At 47.5% G+C, this 26507-nt stretch overlaps 1 protein-coding gene across 4 annotated transcripts in view; it reads left to right on the top strand.

The window, feature by feature from the left end:
* UBE2F (ubiquitin conjugating enzyme E2 F (putative)) overlaps window positions 1-26507 on the top strand; it is a 45654-nt gene that overhangs the window by 6367 nt on the left and 12780 nt on the right. Inside the window, exons 3-5 of one of the 4 annotated variants that reach the window (NM_001076443.1) lie at window positions 8045-8074; window positions 11896-11961; window positions 23397-23464. In NM_001076443.1, coding sequence (NP_001069911.1) covers window positions 8045-8074; window positions 11896-11961; window positions 23397-23464 — 164 coding nt within the window. The remainder of the gene's footprint in view (window positions 1-8044; window positions 8075-11895; window positions 11962-23396; window positions 23465-26507) is intronic. The other 3 variants (XM_015467363.3, XM_015467359.3, XM_005205027.5) reach the window with 3 other exon arrangements.

Below are 26507 nucleotides of genomic sequence, written 5' to 3' on the forward strand. Positions count from 1 at the left end.
GGGAAGGGATTTGATGCTTGAGGTTATAGTCCTTCAAGATGGAGGGTGTTCTAATGCCAGGGAGTTGATATGAGGAGGGTTGTAGCTGAGCGGTTGCGGGTGGGACACTGGCACAATAGACGGTGCTACCTTCTTTCTACCTCCTCCTCATGGCTGATGGCAGCTGCTGTCCACTGAGCACTTGGGGCCAGGCCCTCTGTTGGGGACTTTGTAGGGCAGTTCTTGTTTGACTTTCGCTAAGCCTTGCCAGGTGAGTGGTTCATTTTACAACTGAAGAACTGAGGCTGAGAGGGGTTTAAAACCTTGCCCAGGTTTCAGCTTTATTGTAGCAAGACAGCTAGACCCACATTTTGGGGTAGGGCAGGCACTTGGGGAGCAGGCCCTGCGAACGGAACCTGAAGGAGCAGAACAGAAGTGCGAGTCCACAGCAAAGAGAGTTCAGGGAGGCACAGAGTCTCCACCACCTCCTCCTGCTCGGGGACTCCCTTGGGAGCCCTCAGGTGACTCCAGGGCCTGACACAGCCCAGGGAGCCCACTGAGGCCCATAGTGCTGGACTCTGCCCCAGGTCCTAGCACAGGAGACGTCTTTGGCTGGGTTGACAGGCTGGGTTGACAGGCTGGGTTGAGGTCCTTTCGTGTAAGCCTCATCAGGGAGAGGTGTGGAACCTCCTCGCGAGGCCACCGGTTCATTCTCCCAGAAACACTGGGGGTTATTAGGGTTCTGGGCCCCAGAGCACTTGCAGTTGATGGGTGTTTGTGCAGCAGGGCTCAGAGCAACATGGCCCTCGTGTGATCTGCTCTCTCCCTCAGTCTCAGGGGCAGCCAGGCCAGGGGGCGCCAGGCTGACTGAGTGGTGAGTAGTTTGGGCTTCTGATGGGGGGTAGGTGGAGAGGAAGGGTGGGCCTGTCCTGAGAGAGGAAGCTGTGGCAAGAGGTGCCTGATAGAGGATGCTCTGATGGGTGATGATTGCTTGGTCCACACCTGAAGCACTGCTTCTCCTGGTTGGATGTGGCCGCAGCCTTCATTCTGGGGATTTCTGATGGTGGAAGTGAAGTCTGGTGGAGTCCATGGCTCCTGTGGGCCTGGTGAGGCCCTTGGAGGGGTGATAATTGCAAGAATCCCTTCTAGGTGAAACTCCTCTTTTGGGGCTTGGAAAAAAGTAGGTTGGTTGTCTGTGTTCAGCAGGATTGCTGCAGTCAGGACAGTCACTCGGGGCTGTGGCTTTGCCTCTGGCTCATGTGAGAGTGTTATTCATGAGGATCAATAAGTTGTAGAAAAGTGTGTTAATGTGTTTTTGGGACTCAGTAGTATGTGCTGAGTTCCTTGAAGTGGGGAATTTGGCGTGCCATGAAGTTATTAAAGGGTGTCCCTGGGACTGATCCCTCTGGAGAGTGGTGGAGCAAGCAGGAGCAGGGGGAGGGAGAGCTCTGACAAAGGCTCCAGGACAGACAAGGGCCTCTCTGTCTGCTCCTGCCTCTCTGCTCCGGGGCAAGCTCAGCCCCTCGGAGCGGACCCTAGTCCAGTGAGACAGTCAGGCCTTCCTGCTCTGTGTCAACCAGTCTGGCCCGAGGCAAGGGCTCTGTGCAGCTTACGTTTCCCCGAAGGACTGAGAGTGGCAGGCCGTCTGCTGTCAGCCCTCATGAGAGGGCATCTGGGCCATGCGCCCCATATCCCAGAGGAAAGACCACAGACGCTTCCAGGCAAAAATATTTTTTTAGCCAGTCTGTTGTCGTGCTTGGATGACCTTACACGGTAGGGGATCTGGCTCGGTGCAGATGGCCGTGGGGTTAAGATGGGAGGTTGGAGGTTGACAGGGACACTCGTCCCCAGTGGTGAGGGCCAGTGGTGGCTGCACAACGGAAGAATTGTGGGCCTGGTTTGGAAGGTGACAGGTGTGGCCAGCTGTCCCTGGAAGCACCGGGGCCTGCCTTGGAGCAGCTGGCCAGCATGAGGCCTCTGGGCCACACCAGCTTTCCATTTGCACCCCTGGGGTCACCCTCAGGGACGTCCTCCAGGCTGGAACTGGAGAGGTGCTTGCAACAGCAGTCCCTGAGGTAGCGCAGTTGAGTGTTTCTAGGCGAAGACTGTCTGTCCTGAGTCCTGGGGAGCTGGGGATGCTGGCGGGAGAGTGTTGGGTCTGCATTTCCTGTTGGCCTCAGCTCAGGTCTGGGCCTGGCTGGGAGCCGTCCCCTGTGTTCTCAGCCACAGGGTGGGGGCGCTGCTTTCTGATGGGCCTTTGTGGCTCCGCTGAGTCCATTAGTTTCTGAGTCTGATGGTGCTCCCCACCTCCCAGAAAAGCCTCTGGGCAGAATGTCTACTTTCTTGTCTTTCTGAAGCTTACTTTTCACATGATGGGAACATGTCAGTATGTCTCCCTGTCCTCTGACTTATTCACTTGACAAAGATTTATCTTAGTGCCCGGTGTGTCCCAGCCTCTTGTTAGTGACCCCTGAAGACCTCTAGGGGCTCCAGGCAGGCTGGTCGGAAGCATTTGCTAACTGTGGAGATTTGGAGTTGAGTTGGCTGAGTTCAGGGCCAGGTCTGGAGTCAGGAACTACAGGGACTGATTCTGCAGCCTTTGTCCCCTCAGCCCTGTGCCCCACGTGGCCGTGGTGTTGTTGTTGCCGTGGCTGTGGCGGCTCTCTGTGCTCCTGGCCTGGTCTGCTGAACCAAGGGGCCTGGCTGCCCACCTGCGTGGGCTTCCCACACCCAAGGTGCAGGCGTCCCCACAGGGGCCACGTGTAGCCTCCCTGGTTGAGCACGTCTGTGCCCACCCGAGTAGTCCAGTGCTGTGGTGGTGTAGGGAGGGCTCTGGTCCAGGGCGCTCCCTGGAAGAATGGGCGAGAGAGAAGCATTTGTTGTTCTCCAGAGCTTTCTTGTCCTTGCCAGCCCTGCCCAGGACTCTGGAGGTGGTCTCGGGGTTGGCTGGCCATGCTGGCAGAGTGTCCAGAGCATTTAGCAGCGTGTGAAGTTGTGGGCTGTGTGTTACAAAATGTGTTAAAAAAAAAAAACTAGGGCAGTGGCCCAGAGAGGAGGAGCCCTACTAAGGCGGAGTGAGGTGGTGGCCCACGGCTCCCCTTTAACACTTTCTTACAGGGTTTTAAACACCAGTGAAACCGCCTGGGAATGTGGCAGCCCCCTCAGGCTTGCCAAATAGCCCCATATAGCCCCAGATCTGGGGGAGGCGGGGCCAGTGGGGGTGGGGAGGATCTGTGCAAGAGGAATGAAGGTTCCAGTCAGCTTTGTCTGCTCATGTTGAGAGTGGGTGGTCGCACGGTGTGGGGCTCCACCCCCATCCAGAGCAGTCTCTGCTGCAGACTCCGTGCTGGTTTTCGGGGTTTCATCATTGCTGCCCCAGAGTGTGGCGCAGCCTGACTCCTCTCCTGTGGGCCTGCTTTCTGCACTGTGCTGCTGGAGGGCCCTTAGACTGAGTGGGAGTGGCTCGGTGGGTGCTTGGCCTCAGCTGTAGCAGTGCCATCTCTGGGGGTGGGATGATGCCCTTGGGGCAGGTGTCTGCCCATAAGGGCACTGTTCGTGGATGCTGGCAATGCAGAAGAGGCACTCAAGGCATAAAGACAGACAGGAAGCTAAGAGATAAAGTCCTAGATTGAGAAACCTAAGAAGTAGGGGTGATTGAGGTAAGAAGAGGTAATCAAGTCTTCTGGGCAGCAGCTGCCAGCTCTGCCTGGGTCAGAGGGCACAGCTGTCCTGCCTGGGTTTCCTGACAGGGCTCAGAACTGGCTCCTGCCCAGAACCATTGCATCTGTGATTGGGCTTGGTCTTAGTCAGCTCAGGCTACCATGATAGAACACCACAGCCGGGGTTGGGGGCCTGGACACGGGGAAGGCCAAGGCCAAGGCAGTGGCAGATTCAGTTCCTAGGGAGGGCTTCCTGGCTTGTAAGTACCTGGGTCTTTTCCCATAAGGGCACTAATCTTATCATGAGGGCCCCACCCCACATGACCTCATTTAACCCTAATACCATCACGTGAGTTTAAGGCTTCACCGTATGAACGTGGGCAGGGGACTCAGTTCAGTCCACTACACCTTTGGAACTGCTTGGTCACCAGCTGTGTGAAGAGCCAGGCTTCCTCATGTCTCAGGGTGTCCACACTGCAACCACTGCCGCTCTGCTGGAAGTGTGCTTGCTTGTCAAGCGTCTCCCAAGCACTCTGTGTGTGCCGAGCTCAGACCCAGGGGCTGGGGTCCCAGGGCTGGATCGGAATGCACAGCCCCCACCATGGACACTGTGCAGGTCCCAGGGGTGGGCAGTGTGGGAGCGGCTGGAGCACTGTGTTGTGAGCAGCCCACAGCAGGAGGGGGTCCATGCTGTATGGGGGCCATTGTGGTGATGGGTGGCTTTTGTAATCTGACATTTCAGTGCAGTTGTGCTTCAAGTGGGCTCTGTGGTTTGGTCTTTAGTTAGAAAGGAAAAGAGTCTAATTTCTCAGAAGGAAGTTGTGCAGCCACTTAATTGTGCAAGGTGCCAGGTATCTCTCCAAAGTCTGGGCTGGTGAGCCAGAGAGGTGTTAGCATCTTTGGAATAGGCAAGACTTCAGCAGTTTAAAAATCTCTAACTTCTTGGTACCTTCCAGGTGGGGGTAGTGAGTGTCCTTCAAGCAGGGCAGGGCTGCCGCTCGGCAAGAGGCCTCTCAGGCGTGTAAAGCAGATCGCGCGTTTCTTTGGTCATAGTCTTTTTGTACGTGGGTTCTGAGTTCATTGGACTTCCCTGCTTGCTCAGCGGTAAGGAATCCACCTGCAATGCAGGAAACTCAGGTTCAGTCCCTGGGTTGGAAAGATCCCCTGGGGAAGGAAATGGCAACTCGCACCAGTATTCTTGTCTGGGAAATTGCATGGAAAGAGGAGCCTGGTGGGTTACAGTCCATGGGGTTGAAAAAGAGTTGGACACAACTTAGAGACTCAGCACTTCCTGAGTTAACTGCTATTGCTGTTAGTGAATCACTGTCTGCCCTCATCTGAAGTGCACAGGTGTCATTTGTGACCCCTCCCTGAGAGGAACGCTGCGTTGTAGTTCATTTATCCTCTGTACTGGGCTGGACCAAAGTGTCCAGCTTCTTTAATGAAACCCTTCTGCCTCTAAGGTCATATTTCTTGTACACACTGGTTCTTGGACTAGAGGCCTTGACTGGTTGTGGTCGTCACTGGACTGGGTCTGGGGGCTGCCCTCCCCGGCCGTCTTCTTCCTTCTGCAAGGGAGTTACACTGAATGGGGAAGGCAGGCGTAACACTCTTCTTTGGAGTTTGATTCTAGACCACGATGTGAAATTATTAAATCCATCTATGAAAATAGCTGTATGTAGATGTTTTAGCTTGGCAGAATAGCCTACAGTGCTTTCCTACACTTGGAGAGAATAATAAGATTCAAGGGCCTTGGCCCCACCCAGGCTTTTCAGTGTAATTGGTCTGGATGACGGGGCGAAGGGTTGCTCAGCAGGGACTAGATTGTGGGATGGATGCACAGCTCCACATTTCACTAAGAGTTACTGAACTGTACACTTGGGGTTGGTCTGTTTACACCACGTGGATTGTACGCCCCCGATGATTGTGCGCAGTCAGGGCGGAGAATCCCTGCCCCGCGTGAGGTGTCCTTGGCCGAGAGCCTCTCGTCCCGCCACCCCATCCCTGTGTGCAGGGTCCGTTCTGTTGCTCGATCAACACGATGCTCTGGTCAGTGCCTCTCTGCCCTCCCGCGCCCAGACCTCACCTCTTCCCTGCTCCTTGGTGCCAGCCTGTCTTCTCAACTATTTCCCTTCTGTCATGTGGCCCCCTTATACATCCTCTGGGCACATTTTCTGTTTCACTGGGCTTTTGTAAAACTGAATGACCAGAGCTCTTACGACAGCAGTCAGAATAGGCCTGCCAGAGAAAACTGGGTCCCAGGGGGCAGCGTCGGTCTCTCCAAAGGGTCCTCAAGAAGTGTTGTAAATTCTTGTCAACCAAAAGCTAATAATATAATAAATATGTAAATAGTATTTGCCTTAAAACCATATAGGTTTCGTTATATGGATGATGTTTATTTAGAAGTGATTAATATGCATAACTCCTTTGGTCAGATGTGCGCTTTGTTGATAAAATGAATGCCCTGTGTGCACCGCTGGAGCAGAGCCAGGCCCTTGACCCCGGCCTGGTCAGAGGGCCCGTGTGAGCTGCGCCAGAGCGTTTCTTTGCCCAGTGCCCTGCTCTGTGGAAGGCCTGGAGCGGGGAGCCTGTCCCTTCTCCAGGGGGTCTTCCTGACCCAGGAATCAGACCGGGGTCTCCTGCATTGCAGGCAGATTTGTTACCAGCTGACCTCCCAGGGAAGCCCATGGAAGGGCTATAGTGCACCAATCAGAAAGAAAGGTCCTCAGGGTCCTTATAAGGATGGTGCTAGTGAAGGATCAGCATCATTTTGTTTTAAGTGTGTATATTCTAATGCACCACAGCACAGGACTGCCCAGAGGATAGACGCCAGGCTCGCATTTGATCACAGACTGCCCCTTTTTGTTTCTTGACTCCTCCTTCCCCTGCCCCATCTCACTTTCCTGGTTACCTATCCTGAATGCCTGGACCCCAGAGCTAATACGTCTAGTGGGCCAACTGTCTCTACCCAGATTGTCAATTAGCTGAAACCAGAGGCCTGGCTCTTCCCTAAACCCTCGGCCTCAGAATGAGATGGTTGGATGACATCACCGACTCAGTGGACATGAATGTGAGTAAACTCCAGAGATGGTGAAGGACAGGGAAATCTGGCGTGCTGCGGTCCATGGGGTCGTAAAGACTCAGACACAACTGAGCAACTGAACAGGCCTTCCCACGAATGCACTCAACTCTGCAAACATCGGGGCCCTCCCCCCTCCTCACCTGAAGGAGTTACTTGCTCCTTCCTGTTTTGTCGTCTGGTTTCCATCTTTCCACTTACCTTCCTGCTGGTTTGGATGCACTCCACAGGGTCTGACCCACATCCCAGGCTCTCCCTCAGGCCTCATCCCCCTCGTACCACCGGACCAGCATGCCCTCTCTGCTGAATCGCTCCTGCATTTCCGCTGGTGGCTGTCCCTGCTCCTGTCCTCCACTTTCTGCCGGAGGTCTTTCTTCTCACCAGCCTCTTCCTCCGTGGGTCTCATGCTGTCAGGTGGCATGACTGCAGGGGCTCCCAGCCCTGGTCATGAACTCAGACTGCACTCCTTCCGTCCCACCTCTGTCGCCCTCCCCCTCAGGGGCCCCCAGCCGCGCCCCCACAGTTGGCCCATCCTTCCATCTGCCTCACTTTCAGGCCTACTGGCTCTCCCTGCCTGTCAGGAGCACCCACCTCACAGGTGCCCTGGCCCCCGCTTTGCCCTTTATAAAGCTGTGCCCTTGAGGCAAAGCTTCAGATATGTCAGGGGCACAGGCGACTTGCCTGGCTTGCCTGCCCGGTTGGTGGGGGCTTTGCAGCTTCATCCTGGCAGAGCGGTGCTGGGCCTGAGCGCCAAGTGTGTGCCTGATGAAGAACCCCAGAGGAGAGCGCTGAGGCTGAGGAGTGTCGCCCCAGGAGGAGGCTCCCTTGGGTGTTAGTGCACCCACAGATGGCGGGGCCAGCGCACAGGCCCAGCGGGAGGCAGAGCGTTTTCTCTCACTGGAAAAGTTCGAGCGCAAACTGGGCGAGCCCTCGCGGGAAGACGAATCTAGAAAAACTGGAAGAGGCAGAGTTATAAATATAAATCAGATTTTGAGGGCAGTAGTTCCACTACTTGGGGGAACGAGATTTTCAAAACCGCTTTAGTGACTGTTTACCCATAGGTAATTTCTGTTAATTTTGAATGCTTCTCATTTGTACTAAAGTAAATTTCAAGGGCCCTTGACGGCACTTGGTCGGCATCCTGCGAGTCACTGTGTGTATTTGAAAGCAACTTCATGGCTTAAAGTCTAAGCATCAGACCCAAGTGTAGATTTTGGTTAATTCTTTTTTTTTCTCTCAGTGTTTTGGAGGGAATTGTCAATTTAGAGCAGGTGATTTTATGTGGAGTAATTAACTAATATTAACAGTAATCTCTTTGTTTCCACAGAGGTTGCAGAACTTGAAGCTAATTTACCTTGTAAGTATAGCGTCCCCAACCAAACATTAAATGCTATAAAGTAAATTGCATGGAGAAGCTCGTTTTATGTTTTAATAACTCTACATGGCAAAAAGCCTATTTTATGTGTGTATTAGAAATGTGTTTGCGAACAGGTATCAGGGTTTTTTCACGGCCCTGAAAAGGAGAAGGTAGCCAACAGCACCCCTCTCCTTACTGCCACAGGAATTCGTTGGTTGGAGCTCGTTCATCCTGCACACCTTCCGTCCCATGTCCCCTTCCAATGAAGAGGCACGCGAATCAGTGATGGGCAGTCCTATTTTTGTTAGAGATGGTACCAGCGTTTTGTTCCAGAAAGCACTTATTTGTGACTGGTCCTTGTGCCCAAGGTTGGACAGCTGTGCTGCCTTTATGTCTCCAGGTCCCCTCCCCTTGCTTGGTCCTTCCCGCCCGACACATGGGCCTGACTGAGGGCCTCGCTCTTGAGCAGGCTCGCCTGCCCAGCATTCACGCCTGTGATACGTGTCATCGGTGCCTTCCCAAGCCCTTTATGGTGTGCAAGACCATCCAAGTCTGAATGCTTTGACCACTGTAGTGGTTTTTGGAATTAGAACTTTTTATCATTACACTTGCTTAAGGCTGAGGACATTTACGATTTCAGTGAAATATTTTATACGTGGGTCTCCTAGTCTGGGCAGATGCTCGGGAGAGCTTGTTACGGAGGCCTGTCTCACACAGGGTGAGAAAGGGCCTTCTCCAACCCCACCGAAAATTGGAAAGATCCTTGTGGGGTGCAGGGCTTCAGTGGTTGTGCAACCAGTATGTAAGGGTTAGTACATACTCCTTGAAACATTCTTTTAAATATATAACATTTATATATGAGTATAGTGGGTTGTGCTAAAATATATTTCTTAGTGTTGGTCAAGAATGTCTTAAAAGTGGCTGGATTGCTTGACTTCAAAGTTTTCTTCCAGGCAGAACAAGAAGGAAATACTTTGGGATTCTGTGAAAAGGTTATCTTTCTACCTACAGAAGTATTTACAAATGGTTTGCTTTAAGTGTGCCAGGAGGACAGGCAGACAACGGCGTGTGGGCAGGGCAGGGAGGCAAGGGCGGTGAATCCTGAAGCGAGGGCGGCTGGGTCACACTGCGCCCACTCTTTGTTTCCCCTCTTCTTTTCAGGTTATGTAATAATCTAGTAAAATCCAATTAAAGAGGAAAAGGATGTGGTCCTTCTGTTCTCAGCCCCCGTCATGTCTTCCCACTGGCCCCCCAGCTTGAACATATATACTCATGCAGACGTTTAATCAAAGACCATAAAAACCCAGAGATTGTCGGTTAGTAACCCATACATAGAGTATAGTTCAGCTTTATCTAAAAGTTTAGTTTGAAAACAATAAAACTATAATTGTCTTTCAAACCAGGATTTTAACTGTATATCTTAGGTTTGAAAAAGGCGTGACCGGTCTTCCCAGGCTGTACAGGTGTGGTGTCAGATTAAACAAACTCCATGCTGCATGCTTCTGTCCGTCTTCCTGCCTGCTTTCCCAGTCTTAGTGGGTGCAATATAAACCAGTTTATACACACAGCCAGGCTTTCCACAGGTACATAGCTCATTCTAAAGAGGAAGCAAGAAGCCGTGAAAGAGCAGATCTTTCTTGTCTGATTCAATCTTTCTAAAATATTAAGGCAAACAAAATAACTTGCCATAGAGCAATGCTGCTTAGAAATTATTCAGAACTAGTTTGGAACTCTGTACCTGCAAGTTTATAGAGGTTTCTCTGTTTGCAAAAAATAAAAAAAGTCTCTTTCAATTAGATGGAAATATATGAACGTCTTAGCCTATGTCTACAGACAGAGAAAAGGCTTAATTCTGGAGTTTCAGTAGTTAATGGTTTGCCACCATTCCCTTCTCTGTTTAATAAAGCCCCTACACTGAACTAAAACAAAACCTGACTTTAACGTTTTGCTGCCGTTGTAGGAGCTTAGACGTCTCTCTAGCTTTAAAAAGGTTTGGTTCTTTTTAGGAATTTTACTGTTTTTGTTTTTTTTAACCCATCTTGATGATTTCTTTATTCTTGGTGGGTCAGTCTCTATTAGAGGAATTGATGTCCATATCTGTCCCTTTATTAAATGAGAATATGAAGCATTAAAGACAAATGGATGGTGCCAACTCTATTAATGAAGCATTTCCCACACCCTTGTCTTATGTTTTTGTTACATATATTTCACTAGAAAAATGGCATTTATCTTTTCAAGTTAAATTAGGAAAAACAAAACCCATTTAAACTACTATGCACTTTTCAAATGTGTGTCTTGGATGAAAACCTTGAATTCTTCAGTCCCTGGTTTCTTTGTTTCAAAAACAAAGAAAATGGCAATGTGATCTCTGAGACCCTGTCCTGCTTTTCTAGACTAAGTCACCTTTCACTCTGCGTTGATTTTTCTGAAGGATTGGTCCAAAAACCGTATACACAGTTCTGCCCTGCTGCGTGTCATATCCGGCACGTTCATGGCGTGATGAAATGAGGCGTAAACTAGTTTTATTTTGGGAGCTCAACTCCCTTCTGTTTGATAACCTCACTGAACCTCTCTGGGCCTTCGTGTCATCTTTCACAATCGATGATGTCGGACCAGATGGTCTCTAAGGCTGTGTCCCAGGCTAAAGTAGAATCTTTCTCTTTTGGATAAAAATTCATACCGTGTGAAACTAGGCAGATATTTTCAGAAGGACTTGTAAGAAATTGTCAGTAGATGACTCAAGGAATTTAGCATATTTTCCAGGCTTATAAAATACAATTTTTACCTATATCCCCTCCGTCTTCTGTCTTTATTTAGTCTCTTGGGTATTTGCTCTTCTCGTGTGTCATTTGTTTGAAGGCGGCAGATGTCAGCTGTGGCCACCTTACCTTGTCCGCCCCACCGCAGCAGCGCTCTCCAGGGGTCTCTCCGTGGGATCTCCTAATCCAGACCCTTCTGGGGCGGCTCACGTGGGCCGAGTGTCACCATCTGAGTCAGCTGAGCCTCATTCTACCAGCAAACCAAGTGGAGTTACCGGTTGGGTTGTGAGGATGTTGCTGCTGCTCTGCTAAGTTGCTTCAGTCGTGTCTGACTCTCTGTGACCCCATAGATGGCAGCCCATCAGGCTCCCCTATCCCTGGGATTCTCCAGGCAAGAACACTGGAGTGGGTTGCCATTTCCTTCTCCAGTGTATGAAAGTGAAAAGTGAAAGTGAAGTCGCTCAGTTGTGTCCGACTCCTAGCGCCCCCAGGGACTGCAGCCTACCAGGCTCCTCTGCCCATGGGATTTTCCAGGCAAGAGTACTGGAGTGGGGTGCCACTGCCTTCTCCTTGTGAGGATGTTAGGGAAAGATAAAAGAATGCTGTGGCCTGGGTGTGTGCTTCCTTAGCTGGCACAGTTCTTTGTAACTTCTGTGTGCTGTGGTGGGTACAGACCAGAGTGTGGCCTGGGCTCTTTTCCTGGTTTTTCTATGTTTAGCTCGCCTTTACCCACATACATTAATCTCCCTGAGGTGTGACTTCTCAAAGTAAAGTAGCACCAGTCTTGACATGGAAAGAGCTCTGTTTTTAGGAACCATTTAAAGGATGAAAGATAACATGGTCAATTTGGAATTAACTAATTAAAACCTGTAAGGAGGAAAACACATGACAAGTATCACTGGTTTGCAATTTGAGCACATTGGCACGATTATTACCAAACAGAGGAAATCTACTGGTTTAGCCTGTCAGCGCCTCAGCAGCATTAAACTTTCCATGTATTTCGAGGTTCGCCTCAACTTAAGGACTGTCGCTAGCCTTCCTGACGAGCTGTTTCTTTTGCAGGTACGTGTAAAGTGCATTTTCCTGATCCAAACAAGCTTCATTGCTTTCAGCTAACTGTCACCCCAGGTAATACTCTTACGTGTGTAAATGTTAAAGTGATTTTCAGACAGCAAATTCTAAAGATTTTCCAAGTGTATAATTGTTGGTTTGATTTGTCCTCTAACTTTTTGTAAGTTATAACAGCAGTGACCATTCCAGATGCAGAGGAGATGCGTGCCGTGTGGTCAGATAAAGCATCATGAGGTGATGTGAGGCGTGTGGCATGTGCTCCAGGAACTGGTGCAGACTTTAACAGCACGAGGGAATAACCGTGGAGGCTGCTGACGCGGAGTGCAGAGTGCGGGCTCCGAGGCCATGACTGCGTTCAGATCCTGTTCTGCCCACTTGCAGCAGCGTGGCCATGCCCAAATTGCTCAGTAACCTCTCTCAGCTGCAGCCCACCCAGCTGCAGAGCAGGGATCAAATAGAACCTATCTCCTGGGACACTTGTGAGGATTAAGTAGATAATGTGTGTGAAGCACTTCAGCCCAGGTCTAGCAGAGGAAACAAGCAGATAACCAGCTGTCCTTGTTAGCACTGATAGGTGTCCAAGCTGGCAGATATTTCTCCTTGTTCATACTGAGCAGCTGGAGAGAGGGTGTGGGTCTTTCCTAGTTACGGTGCAGTTGGGGGAGTACAGCTGCCAGCATTGCAGCCCACCAGAGTTCATGTTGACAGGGCATTGTGCTGTGGCGGGCTGGCTGGGGATAGGAGAGAGCAGGGCAGAGAGAATTAAGCGAGGGGAAGGAGTGCTGTGGAGGAGATAGAGGGCGGTGTTTTACTTGGGAGGTGGAAAGCAAGTGGGAAACTGGGAATCATGAGTCACTAGCTAATTAAACAGTGAAGGAGAATGCAGAGTTTCAGTGGGTGATAATGAGCCCACAAATAAGCCCTCGCGTTGTCTGCCTACAGGTAGGATGGGAGGTGATGTGTGGCAACAGGAGAAACCCTGCTTTCAAATGTGCTTGAATCTTTAAAACCTCACGTAATCTATGTGCTGCTCCCACAGGCGGCTCTGGAACGCATCCATAATTTCAGTCTGCTACATCTCCATTTTCTAAGTTGAGCGAACACCAGGGTAGAGATCCTAGCACCAGGACACTGTCATCAGAGGTGGGCCTGACCTCCAGAGAGGACTTTTACCTGTGAAATCAGGAGGCTCTAACCATCCTTTGGCTGCCTTCACAAAGATGTGGCAGGTTTGCTGTGTTTAGCGAGAGGTCCTGAGCACACTCTGTTTCCTGGCGACCAGAGGGCACCATTATGAGCATCACTGTTACTGCTAAGCACTGCAGGGTATTTTCAGAAATGACTGTAGTGATTAAGATTGGTTCTCTGTCTACTAAGTAGTCTCACTCTTGTGTGTTTGCAGTAAAAATATCTTCTTCTCTCTGCCTTTTTAAGCATTTTCAGTGGCTCTCATGGATTCTGCTATTCTGCCAAAGCTTGGGCTTTGTGGTTCTCAGCTCTTCAGAGACCTTGTTTGCTTTCCCAGGCTTGTTGCTCTCTTACATGTGTCGAGTCCAACCTCTGGATAAGTGTTTCTTTTTTTTTTCTTTTTTTTTCAACTGAATGTTTTTACTGAATGACGTGAACGTTCTCACTAAGGTTCTGTCTCTGACACCATCTTTGATGATATTCTTATTCTTGGAACTGTAGCACAACTGTTACAGTTTTTGTGTTCACTGTTCCATCAGGTAAAAAAGTAGCTTGTGTTTCGGTGCCTGTAATTGCTGGTACTTGAGTGTTCGAATCTGTGGACGTGCGCACGTGGAGTTATGTGGTGTGCTCGTGTTTTGTGGTGTCACTGGGGCAGGAAGCTGCTGTTTCTCTTGCCCTGGATTATTTAGAGAAGCATCACAGACATCTGCCAACCCCAAAAGCTTACCCAGTATGCTGGTTTTTTATAAAAACTTTCTGGAGTCATGCTGTCTTTAGTATTGAAGAGAAACTATATAGAGATAGGCCCGAGGAATGACAGTGTTTTAACAGTGTATGGAACAGGTGGTTTTGAAACTGGCTCATTTTGGCCAGTAATCTTGGGGATGAAAACTAAATAACGTACAGGATCTGGATATTTAGGTGGTCGGGGGCAAGAGTTGCATCTGCACTTGAAGCTCAGATCTCTTCTTCTGGCTCTTGGCAAGATAGTCTCTGTTTGTACTTGGTACAATTTTTATAGTTTTGTTTCTTTTTGGAATATCCCTCATGCTTGGGAATAAATGCACTCTTCAGAAAAAAGATGGAAATGTAATTAGGTGATGGAAGAAAAGAAAAAAAAACAAATTTGGAAGAAAAAAAATCTCCACATTAACTCACAAAACAAGAAACAATGCTAGAAAGGGAAATGAAACACAGCAAAAATCTAAAGACCGGCTGAAATACCCGCTGGTGTTGTCTGGGAAGTCAGAGGGGTGGTTTGAAAAACTGGGCCTGCTGACCTGTGGAGGCCCCCCCAGCCTGCTCCCATTGTGGTGTGGTGAGTTATAGGCAGAGGCGACCATAGACAGTTTTATTTCAAGTTTTACTTTTTAAATAAATTTTACTGAAGTATAAAATTATTAACAATAAAGTGTGCTAATTTGAACTGCAGAACATAATTAGTTTTGCAAAATGGACACGTACCCTGGTTTAACCATAATCCTTGTAAAGATTTTGCAGCATTCCCGAAGTTCTTTCTTCCTCTTTGCAGTCAATTCCTCACCCCCTGCTACCTACCCACAGTTGCTTTCTGATTTCTCTTATTGTAGTCCTTAAATTCCTTGAGTTCTTGAATTTCATTTAAATGGAATCATACTATGTACTCTTAGTCTCTGGCTTCTTCCTTGTTAACATGTTTTTAAATTCATATGTGTTGTTGTGGGTAGCAGTATTTGTTGTATGAATATGATGAATATAATTATTTTCATATTGATGGGCATTTTAATTCTTTCCAGCTTTTGGCTATTATGAGCAAGACTGCTCTTGGCGTTTTCACACCATCCCAATTTGTTCAGAATATTTTCTTATTAGCCTGCTGGTATCTGTGGGATCTGTCCTGACATCCCTATTTTTATTCCTGATGTTGGTTTATTTGGACCTTCTGTTTTTTCCCTTGATCATGTTAGCTTGTGGTTTATCCAGTTTATTTTTTTGGAAAGAGCAAGCATTTGTTTTTCTGAGTTATCTATCCATTTTATTGATTTCTGCTCTTTATTATTTCCTTCCTTACACTTTGGGTTTAAATTGCTTTTCTTTTTCTGCCTTCTTAAGGTGGAAATGTAGATTGATTTTAAAAAGTTCTTTAAAAGCAATGTTGATGAGATATGTTACATTATTTTACTTGGCATAACGCTTTTGAGTTTCACCTGTGTTGTATTTTGTGTCTTTTTACTGATGGGTTTACTCTGTCGTATGTGTGTATACCAGTATTTATACCAGGTTATTGATGAACCTTTGTGCTGTTTCCACTTTGGGGCCATCATGCGTAAAAGCTGCTGTAAACCTTTGTGTGCAGGACTTCATTTGCAGTGGGTTTTTTTTAAATGTTGACAATGTTGTGTTGGTTTCTACCATTCAACAGTGCAAATCGCCATAATTATACTTGCCTCCCCTGCCTCCCCCACGCCTCCGGGTCATCACGGATCGCAGCCGGGGCCTCCTGTGCTACACAGCACCTTCTCACCTGCGCCCGTCTCGCCCCTCAGTGTGTACATGCTGGTGCTGCTTTCCCTGTTTGTCCCGCTCTCTCCTCCCCCACCGCGTCCATGAGTCCACTCTCTGCATCTGCGTCTTTCCTGAAAATAGGTTCATTGATGGTATTTTTCTAGATTCCATACATGTGCATCAATATATTGTATTTGTTTTTCTCTTTCTGACTTACTGCACTCTGTATAACAGGCCCTAGGTTCCTCCACCTCACTAGAACTCAGATTCATTCATTTTATGGCTGAGTAGTACTCCACTGTATATGTGTACCACAGCTTCTGTATCTGCTCATCTGTCAGTGGACATCTAGGTTGCTTCCATGTCCTGGCTATTGTAAACAGTGCTGCTATGGACATTGGGGTGCATATGTCTTTTTCAGTTATGGTTTTCCTCAGAGTATATGCCCAGTAGTGGGGTTGCTGGGTCATATGATAGATTTATTCCTAGTTTTGTAAGGAATCTCCATACTGTTTTCCGTAATGGCTGTATCAGTTTACACTCCCACCAACAGTCCCCTTTTCTCCACATCCTCTCCAGAATTTATTGTTGGTAGATTTTTTTGATGATGGCCATACTGACCGGTGTGAGGTGACACCTCTTTGTAGTTTTGATTTGCATGTCTCTAATAATTAGTGATGATAAGAATAAGTTTAGCTTTATGAAATACTGGCATACTGTTTTCCAAAAAGAAAGTCCATTGCATTCCTGCTAGCAATGAATGAGAATTCCAGTTAACCCACATTCTTGCCAACAGCTAGTAGTATCACTTTTTTCAATTTTAGCCGTTCCAGTGTGTGTGTATCTCATTGTGACTTTGGTTTGCATTTTCCTAATGATCAAAGATATTGAGCATCTTTTCCTGAGCTTGTTTGCTCTGTTTATGTCTCCTTTGTTCAAATATTTTACCCATTTAAAAATTGGATTGCTTGTCTCATTATTGAGTTGCGAGATTTATGTACCTGGGTTCAGTTCAGTTCAGTTACTCAGTTGTGTCCGACTCTTTGTGACCCCGTGGACTGTAGCACACCAGGCTTGCCTGTCCATCACCAACTCCCAGAGCTTGCTCAGACTCATGTCCATCGAGACGGTAATGCCATCCAACAATCTCATCCTCTGGCTATATGTTTTTTATTAGATATGTGGGAGTTTTTTTTTTTTTTTTTTAATGGTGAATAATATCCTTTTTTTAAAATTGTTACATATGATAAAAGTTCTGATTAGGGAATTACATAGTTATATTGTAAATCTTGTATATTTAGGTATATATTCATCTAAATGTGTTTAAAATGTGTTGATTATCAGATTAGTCATGTTTTCTTAATTTGAACATATAATTTATAAAAAGCTCCCTAACTGATGAGCTTGATAATAAAAGTGCACCCTACACTGAGTCGTGAAATTTAAATTATCTATTACCCCGTGATGTTTGGTTCTTAGTTATTCTTAGCTTTGTTTCACAGCTTTGGAGTTCCAGAAGGAAAAGCTTCTAAATGTGAAATAAAGTAAGAGCCCAATTTCCCAGCAGAGAAGTATGGTTAGTAAGCCTGAGGCATAGGTTTGGTCCCACACGTGAACATTTTGGAGTGACATTTACATGATCATGAGCATGTTTAAAGACATGAAAATGGATGAGAGCACTGAAGCAGACCTCTGGCTTGACCACCACCCTGGTCCCCTGGTAGCTGGAGTGCAGTTTACCGTCACTCCATCAAGGTTTCAGACACTCAGAATGTGTACCCTCTTCCCTGGTTCTTTCTAGGTTGATTTTTAGCTTTCTGGGAACCATTGCAAGGAGAAAAATTTGAAGAGGAAGAGACTTTTTTCCTGATGGCGTCTTTTCTTTCAAATAACCCTGGAAATGCAGTGGCAGTTATTGTCCTTTCATATATAGTAGAAATGTGGTGTCAGCGCTCAAGACAACCAGTTACCTCCCTTGGCACCAGCTAACTTTTGTTAGGGAAACGTTCCCTGCCCTCCTCCTTGTCTTTGCTTAGATCCTGCTGAGCAGGGGATGTGTTGTCTGGTATCCACTGTGCTCACAGATTTCTGCCCTTTGCCTTGCACATAAAGCTCTGAGGCAGATTCTCTCTTGGGATGCTCACACTTCCAGGAGTATGAATAAATTGTCTGACATACTGTTTTAAAAGCCATTATTACCATAGTTAAACATAGATTCTGATGGTTATTGTATATAAAATGTTTTTTAAGAGGACACGCTGTTTAAATGTTAAGCTTTCTGGCCTTGTAAAAATTGCCAGCACACTTTCATTTTCCTGTACCACCTAATAGTGCCTGTCATGTAGCAAGCTTTGTCTTTTTCAAAAATCATGTTCAGTGAAGCATAACTTTACAGACAGTAAATTCACCATTCTTAGGTGTAGCATTCTCTGCATTATGACAACTACATAATGGTTGTACAAGCACCAGCACAATTGAAATGCACGGAGAGTGTGTCCATCAGCTCAGAACTCGGGCCCCTTGTTAGTGAGCTTCCTCTCCCCACCCCCTGGCAATCTTTGATCTGGTTTCTGCCCTGCTGTTTGTCTTTTCCAGAAAGTCACATAAATTGCCCCAACCAAGATGTAGCATTTTGCACATGGCTTCTCTCACTTACACACCCACGCTGTTGTCTGTAGTATTAACTGCCACCGGCCTTCAGTGACTGTGAAGGTGGAGGAAGGGGCCCTGGGCCAAGGAGCACAGGTGGCTGCCTAAAGCTGGGGCATGAAGAAAGTAGATTTTTCCTCGAGCCACAGAAAGAGCTGCAGCCCTGCCATCCTTTAGCCGCTGGGACTGGTTTCAGACTTCTGACCTACAAAAGATAATAAGTTTTTATTGTTTAAGCTGCTGAGTTTATAATAATTTATTTACTAATTTATTACAGCAACAGTGCAAACACAATGCTTTTTGTGTCCTAAGAAATCTTTGTCTAAGAAATGCAGGCTTCCCCTTTTTTTTAAAAAAAAAAAAAAAAAGGTTTTATAGCTTTGGGTTTTAAAGTCAGGTCTGTGAGCCATTTTGAGTGAATTTTTGCATGTGGTGCAAGATAAGGCTCTAGTTTCTTTCCTTCCCCTCCTTATTCTTCCTGGAATGAATGGGGAAGTGTTCCTTTCTGTTTCCTGGAAGAGTTTTATGTTGAGTTACTATTAATCCTTTATTAAATGATAGAATTCACCAGTAAAACCACCTACGTCTACCATTTTGTTGATTTTTTTTGTGTGGTAGGAATTTAAGTATGAATATATAGCTCACGCGAAGAGTTGACTCACTTGAAAAGACTCTGATGCTGGGATGGATTGGGGGCAGGAGGAGAAGGGGACGACAGAGGATGAGATGGCTGGATGGCATCACTGACTCGATGGACGTGAGTCTCAGTGAACTCTGGGAGTTGGTGATGGACAGGGAGGCCTGGCGTGCTGCGATTCATGGGGTCAAAGAGTCGGACACGACTGAGTGACTGATCTGATCTGATCTGATAATAGGTATGAATTACTTGGATTTCTTATTTTTGGGTGAGCTTTGGTGATTTGTATCCTTCAAAGAATTTGTTCATATCATCTGCATTTTGAATTTATTGATGTAAGTTTGCTCTTAATATCTTCTGACCCCTTTACGTTCTATAGAGTGTATTGATATACCTTCCTTAATTCCTGGCGTTGAAACTTTCTGTTTTCTTGATCCAGTTAGCTGGAGGTTATCAATTTCATTGGTCTCTGCAAGGAACCAGTGTTTGGTTTCATTGATTCTCTTCTAATATTTTTTAGTTTTCTGCTCATATGTCCTTTTTACAGTTTAATTTGCTCTTCTTTTTCTATTTTTTAAGGTGGAAGTTTAGCCAGGTTAATAGTGAATTTCCACTTTCCCATTCAGACCTTTATTTAATAATCACGTTTACTTAACAGTGAATTCTGGGTTATAACATGTAATTACCTTTGTTTTAGATAATTATATTTTCTTTATATATTTATTGACATATTTACCACTTACAGCTTTCATTCCTTTTGTAGTTCTGAGTTCCCATCTGTTATTTTCCTTCTGCCTGAAGAACCCCCTTGATTTTTTTTTTTTGGTAATGCAGATTTGCTGATGATGAATTCCGCCAGCTTTGCTGAATGTTGACTTCTTAAGTTGACAGTGCCAGCATTGTAAGGATGCCGTTCCTCTGCCTTCTGACTTGCTCTTTCTCCTCTTGTGAGAAGTTAGTGTGATTCTTTGTTTCACTTTCTGTGGTGTGCATTGTCTCTTTGTCGCAGTTTTTGACAGTTTTATTATGGTGTGCTTTGATGGGATTTTTTTCCGTGTTTATCTCACTTGGGGTTTATTGATCTTTTTGGATCTGTGACTTAACAGTTTTCATCAAATTTAGAAATAACTGACCAACATTTCTTTATTTTATCCATAAGCAGTTTATGGGGCTCCAATTATGTATATGAATGGTAATATCTTGCCTATATATACCCTCTACGTATGAACTGTGGGCAACACGGTTCTGTTTACTTTTCTCTGTGTGCTTCACTGTGGATCTTCTCTATTTCTACCCAAAGTTCGAAGCGCCTGGCCCTTCACAGAGAGATTGCCGACCTCCTATCTGCAGGCTCATCTTGGCAGGGATTGTGTTTTTCCTTCGAGTTTAAAATTTGCATAGCATGTGATTCCAGTGTGCTGTAAATATTGACATTTAAAGAGGGGGAAAAGTCTTGTGTTACTCTTTAAAATATTTCCAGTGGAGTCTAAATACCATGGATATACCTACCATCATGCATTTAAAAAACAAATGAACAAGCTCTACTTTAATCGTTGGGAGATGTTCATTGCTACTTTTTCTCCATGCACTCATAGTGTTATTTCTCTTGTCTCACAGAATTTTGGGCTTCCCTGGTAGCTCAGATGGGAAAGAAACTGCCTGCAGTGCAGGAGACCTGGGTTCGATCCCTGGGGTAGGAAGATCCCCTGGAGAAGGAAATGGCAACCCACTCCAGTATTCTGGCCTGGAGAATCCCACGGACAGAGGAGCCTGGCGAGTTGCAGTCAGTGGGGTCGCAGAGAGTCCGATAGGACTGAGTGACTAAGCACACACACACAGAATTTTATCCCGAAGTAAACATTTTTCTGCCTATAAGAATTTTTTCACCCTGTCATCCTCTTTTGTAACTATTATTCGGTTATTCAAGAAGCTCTATAACGTAAGGCCCTCGGGTGTTGAGCCTGGCCTCGTGACTGACTGTTTTGTCTGTTCAGCTCCTCGATCCTGGTTTTCCTCCGTTGCCACTACTGCCCTTCTTGTCCTGCCTTCTGACCCCTCTAAGCAGAAGGCCCCTCAGGGCTTCGTCCTGTCCTTGGCCCACCATAGTCGGGTCCCTGAGGACCTCTCCAGCTCATGAAGTCTGGATGCTTCCGTGCACAGCTCCCAACCATGCTCCTGTAGCCCCAACTTCTCCCCAGCACTCCCATCAATGTCTCCACTTCGTTGTGGACATGCAATCTCAGATGGATCTCACATCTGATGTTAAATCTCACAGCTGTGCCCTCCACAGGCTGTCTGTCTCTGAGGTGGCAGCTCTGCCCTTCTCCGTCACACTCAGAGATCCGGCACTTTGGCTCCTCCCTTGCCCGCCCACTCTCCTCTGTCCACAGATCCTGGTGGTGTCACTCTCACGGGACCTCTGCTTCAGCGGCTCTCACCTGGTCTTCACCAGCACAGTCTCACCTGGACTGTTTCTGTGGTGCTGCCCCTCCTCTGCCCAAGCCCCCCTGCAGCCTCGCTCTGAATGAAAGCCGGTGTGCTTAACTGTGGTCTGCAGCAGGCCTGCTGCCCCTCCTGCCTCAGCTCCTCCTCCTGCCTCGCCTCCTGGCCTCTGCCAAGTCCCTGGGATGCATCAGGCCCTCTCAGGGTCTCCCCCTGCTTTCCTTCCCCCTCCTTTAAGCCTTCACTTTCAGGTCCTATTAGAACTGCAGTTCCTCCCACCTCCTAGCCCCTTAGCTCTTTTTCACTTTCTATTGTATGATTTACTTATTTACTTTGTCTCCCTTCCTCTGGAATATAAGCTTCACGAGGCTAGGAAGGTCTCTTACTGGTGTGTCAACCCTTGTCTAGAATAGTACCTGACACATAGTAGGCACTCCTCAAATGTTGTAGGATAAATAATGACTTTAAACAATATGTTGCAAGCTTTGATGGTTATTAAACCAAATAGCAGTTTATCTGAAATGTATCTGAGAATGTCGAGGTTACTGTTAGCATTTTCCTCTGATTCAGTTAGGTGTTTGTGAACAGAATCACTTAATGCTAGAAAGAAGGGTTCACTCAGTGTCAGTTTTCTTCCTTCCTTTTGTCTTTCTGGGTGTAGCCGCTGGAAACTTCGTGTGAATAAGTAGGCAGGCGTGGGAGGCGTTTGTTGTCACTGTCGCTGTGTCACTGGGCTTCAGAGTCAGGAGCCAAAAATCATATAAGGGGTTTGATAAGTCGTCAGCTGAGGTTAGGCTCCTTGTGTTGTGTTGATGGCAAAGAGCTGAAAACCAGCTGGTTGGAAATGGCTTTACAGACCTGGTCACTCGGGTCCCTTTGTGTCACGTTTTCCGAGGCTGTCCCAAACCAGTTTCCTGACACCAGCTCACTGACCGCTCATCATACCTGTCCTTCTTCCCTTGACAGCCTCTCATTGTACATGAAGTACTAGGTAGCACTGAGAAAATTGATACTAATTTTATCATACCCTTACAGTATTATCATACCCTTACAATATTAAACACATGGGCCTTACGAAAGCTCGTGAATGCAGATTTAGCTCATTCAATTTATAAGAAATATCTGCATCAATAGACAGAACCAGTTCTGTCAAACCACTCTGTCTCGGGTGAGGCCTTAACTTTTTATAAACTTGAAGGTTTGCATCTGACAGCCATCCCACTTCCAAGTTCAGTTCCTAGTGGAGAGGTGCAGTGTGGAGCTGATCACCATGTGGAGGAGGGTGCCTCTCTGTGCTCCTTGGCGCCCTCTTTGCCTGCTGCTCCTCACAGGGGTGATGCTTTTTCCTTTACAGCAGTCTTAAGATTGAAGTGACTAAATGAAATTTAACCATCCCTGCCATCAGGCTCCACAGTGTGTCTTAATTCAAGACATTCCAACGTGAACCGTGACATCTTATCTGTAGTGCTGTGCTGTGCCCCGAACAGAAGTGGGTGTGAGATGGAGAAAAGCACAAGCCCACACTGGGCCTGGATTCAGGGTGCTCCGCCGTGGGCATGCATCACCCCTGGTACAGCATACCCCAGGGAGAGGCTGGATGAGCAGCGTGCCTTCTCTTTTGAGTGGGAGAAAGGTCGTGAAAGGGAGGTGGGAGGTGACAGGGCCATCTGCCTGCCTGCCCCTTGGAACTGACTTCTCACGGGGAGATGAGCAGCAGACAGACGACCAAGAGCTGAGGCAGGACAGCAGCCTGTCATGAGATGTGCCGGAGGCTTGAGGGGGGCCCCGAGCACTGCAGTTAGGGCTAGGCTGCTCCAGGGGCGGAGGAGGAGGGGAACCAGGCTCCCAGAAGATGCCTCCCCTTTCCCGAGGGCGCTGCCCACCAGGAGGAGAGCGGGCCCGCCAGTACCATCAGCTCAGGGGCGAGCTTGCAGTAACAAAGGAGCCTGACGGCCCTCTTTTTAAACTATTAATTTTAAACTATTAATTTAAACTCTGTATATGCCATATCCTAACATAGTGCTTGCCTTTTGTTTACTTTTTTTTTAATTTAAAGGATTTCTTTGTTCTGTTTTGTGTTTTTTGATAGATGAGGGTTACTACCAGGGTGGAAAATTTCAGTTTGAAACTGAAGTTCCTGACGCATACAACATGGTGGTGAGTAGCCCGCGCTTGAGTCATGTTCCCCCTTCTAGTGGCGGCTGGCTATCATGGGGCCTGGTGGTCCCCTCCCCAGCATCGTGTCCACATGCGGCCCACCCGGTCCTGGGACTGAGCATGGAATGGCCGGCACTTGTGTGGTTAATGCCCCTCACCAGCAGTATTTAGAGTTTTAGTAGAGAGGTTCATTCTCAGTGCACATTCGCAGGTACTGTGTGCCGGGCAGTCTGTGCCGGGTGCAGCTCTACTGAGGCTGGAATTACTGTCCTGAGACCACACGTTTACAGGGATCTGCCCGCGTATTTCATGCAAATCTTGTTAAATTCTGACACTGGGGGAAAGAATATTTTATTTAAAACTGTACGTTTGTTTATTGTATAACACCAAAATTTGAGAAGCGTATAAAACATGTTTTAGATTTTTGGAGAAGGAAAAAACCCATGGTTTTAAACTATGAGTGTTTGTTTACACCCCTGTAAACATGTCGGATCCTTCAAGGACCCTCCAGGAGTAGCTGCCCGGTGCGGTTACGTTTTGCCTTTGTTTTTAGGATGTGCTGACCACGTAGGAAAGTGAGAGAAAGGGTAGAAAATCAATCATAAAGTGCTGAAAGTAGTAAGTAGCAGACAATGATCATCAGTCAACAATAGGAAACTGGAGAACTCAGAGAAGGAAGAGAGAAGGTCGTGTTTGGAAAGTGGTCAGGGCCAGTTAAGGGTCTGAGGAGAGCTAGAATTGGGTCGGCTCAAGCACAGCTGAGGCAGGGGTTCTGGGTGACGAGACGTGTCTCCTGCTGTACTGACAGCTGTGGAAATGAGAGCCGGCAGCCTTTGTATAGGGCAGGTTGACCAGGTCAACTTGAGGAAGACTTGGGATCAGGAAATAGTGAAGTGAGGAAACCCAGATGTGAGGTTTTGGGGGGTGTTTTCACTACAGCAGTGAGAAATCTGTGAGGGCTCCGAACAACCCCACGCCCCCGAGCAGGGGCAAGGAGAGGGCATGGTGCGCCCGCCCAGGCTCTGCGCCCCCGGGCTGGCACTTGGCCAGCTCTACCGATTTATATATTTTGCATATTGATGTGTCTACTTCCCGCCATGTTTCTTCACATTCTCTAGGCCTGTTGAGCAGGAAAGAAAAATCTGATGGTAAAATTCAGTCTCCTGTGAGTCTGAGGCTGAGGGAGTTGGCACCGCTCGGGCCCTTGCTCCCCTCAGTGACAGCTCCCTCCTCTCTGACAAGTGGGGTTGTCCCCCTCCTCCTGTGCTTCCTCCCCACCCCCGACCCCCAACCCTGGCTGTCTAGTTCAGTGGCTCTAACACTTGTCTATTTAAAGCCAAAACTTTTCTGTATGGAAGTTGATCTCTTCTGGGCTACTGTGTTCAAAGCCCTTTTGGAGGATGTGGAAGAGTTGGCAATCTAAGAAAAAGAAAAAGGAAATTTAAATGTTACACAAAGATAGGAAGATACGCCTTCCAGGCCTTTGTTGACCCACCCATCCAGCTGCCCACTGAGACTTCCTGTTGCCCTGGTCACTGACAGGGGAACCTGCACCTCCTCAGGCAAGAGCAGTGTGAGAACTTGGTTTACAGGCACATGTTTCGAATGTGGGGCTATTTTGATGGTTTCTGGAAACAACCAGACATGCAGTTCTTAAAACTCCAGGCTCTGGCTTCCTGGACATGCGCCCTCTCTGTGAAGAGAGGTAAAGGTCGTAGGTTTGCGATACCACGTTCAGAAAAGCAGGGAATTTCAGGGGAGGAGGATAGATCATAGGGTTTATCATAAGCTGGTGAACTTTCCAAACAAGCCTCGAAGCTGAGAACTGCTGTAGGTGTGCGTCAGACATCATTTGGTGGGAGAGTGTCTTCTTCCCAGTGTAAGGAGAGAGCAGAGAGTCAGGACAGGAAGGGAGGAACAGAGGCGTGTTTCGGGCTTCCACGTGTCAGGCGCTTCCACTCATTTTGCTTAGGTCACGCTCCAGTCGTTTGGGTGACCTCAGTATTCCTGTGTTTACCCATCAGGAAGTTAAGGCTCAGAAAGGAAAGGTAAGAACTTACCTAGGGGGCCTTGCTGGTCTCAGTGTCTCCATTGCCAAAGCCGATTCTTGTCAAGAGCTGCCCGCCTTCCTAACGTGTGCCCTTCCCAGCACACCTGGTGGCCGCTTTGTAGTCAGAAGTGTTGGTCATACTCCCCTGTCCCTGTGACTTCTTTAAGAAATGAAGTCAGAAATGAAATAAGTAGCAAATAGAAAACCATTGAGCCTCAAAGACACATTCCCTCTAGTACTGGTGGCTTATCTCACATTTTTCTATTTTAGTTTCTGCCTCCTTTGGAAAATTTCTAAGTGACAGGGTTAGTCCTCTTTCATTGGGAACAAAACCCGTGTTCTCCAGCCAGAAAGTACTGAGAGGCCAGGCCGTCCGGGTGTATCCAGACCCCACCCTGCTGCCGGGAGGGCCTCTGCGTGCTTTGTCTGCCTCTGTAGGCAGGGGCCAGCCAGAGCCGTGAGCTCACAGCAGGGTGAAGAGGGCGGCCCAGTCCCTGGAGACGTGAGGTGGTGTGCTTCGTAGGCACAGAGGTGGTGCTGTCCCCTTGTTAGTAGTCCATCTTTGTCTAGTTCTCCTCACTGTCTCTCTTCACTGGACTGTCTGCTCCCCAAAGGAGGAGTCTGGGGGTGCCGTGATCTCACGGTATTTCCACTGCTGTGCATAGGTGGCCACACCAGGCATGTGGCTCACATTTGTTCAGTGGTTGGTACGTTCTCTGCCCCCAAGAAATTTGTGGTGTGGAAAATAAACCAGCATTTGAAAATACAGAGGTTCCAGGCATGTGGAGTAGGGATTCTGAGAGCAGACATTCCAGACTTTCAGGAATTCACGTTTCACTGGAGTGAGGAGAGACAGCCGGTTTTCAGCAAGTCAGCCTGAAAGGGCTTTGTGGAGCTTTCTCAGAACTCATTTGCTTTTACATCACAGTTATAGGATTTCTGTACTTTATAAGGGCTTTTTTTCTTTAAAACCCCTTACGCTTATGGTTCCTG

The sequence above is a fragment of the Bos taurus genome, chromosome 3 (genome assembly GCF_002263795.3).
Source record: "Bos taurus isolate L1 Dominette 01449 registration number 42190680 breed Hereford chromosome 3, ARS-UCD2.0, whole genome shotgun sequence".
In the NCBI taxonomy this organism is placed as follows: domain Eukaryota; kingdom Metazoa; phylum Chordata; class Mammalia; order Artiodactyla; family Bovidae; genus Bos; species Bos taurus.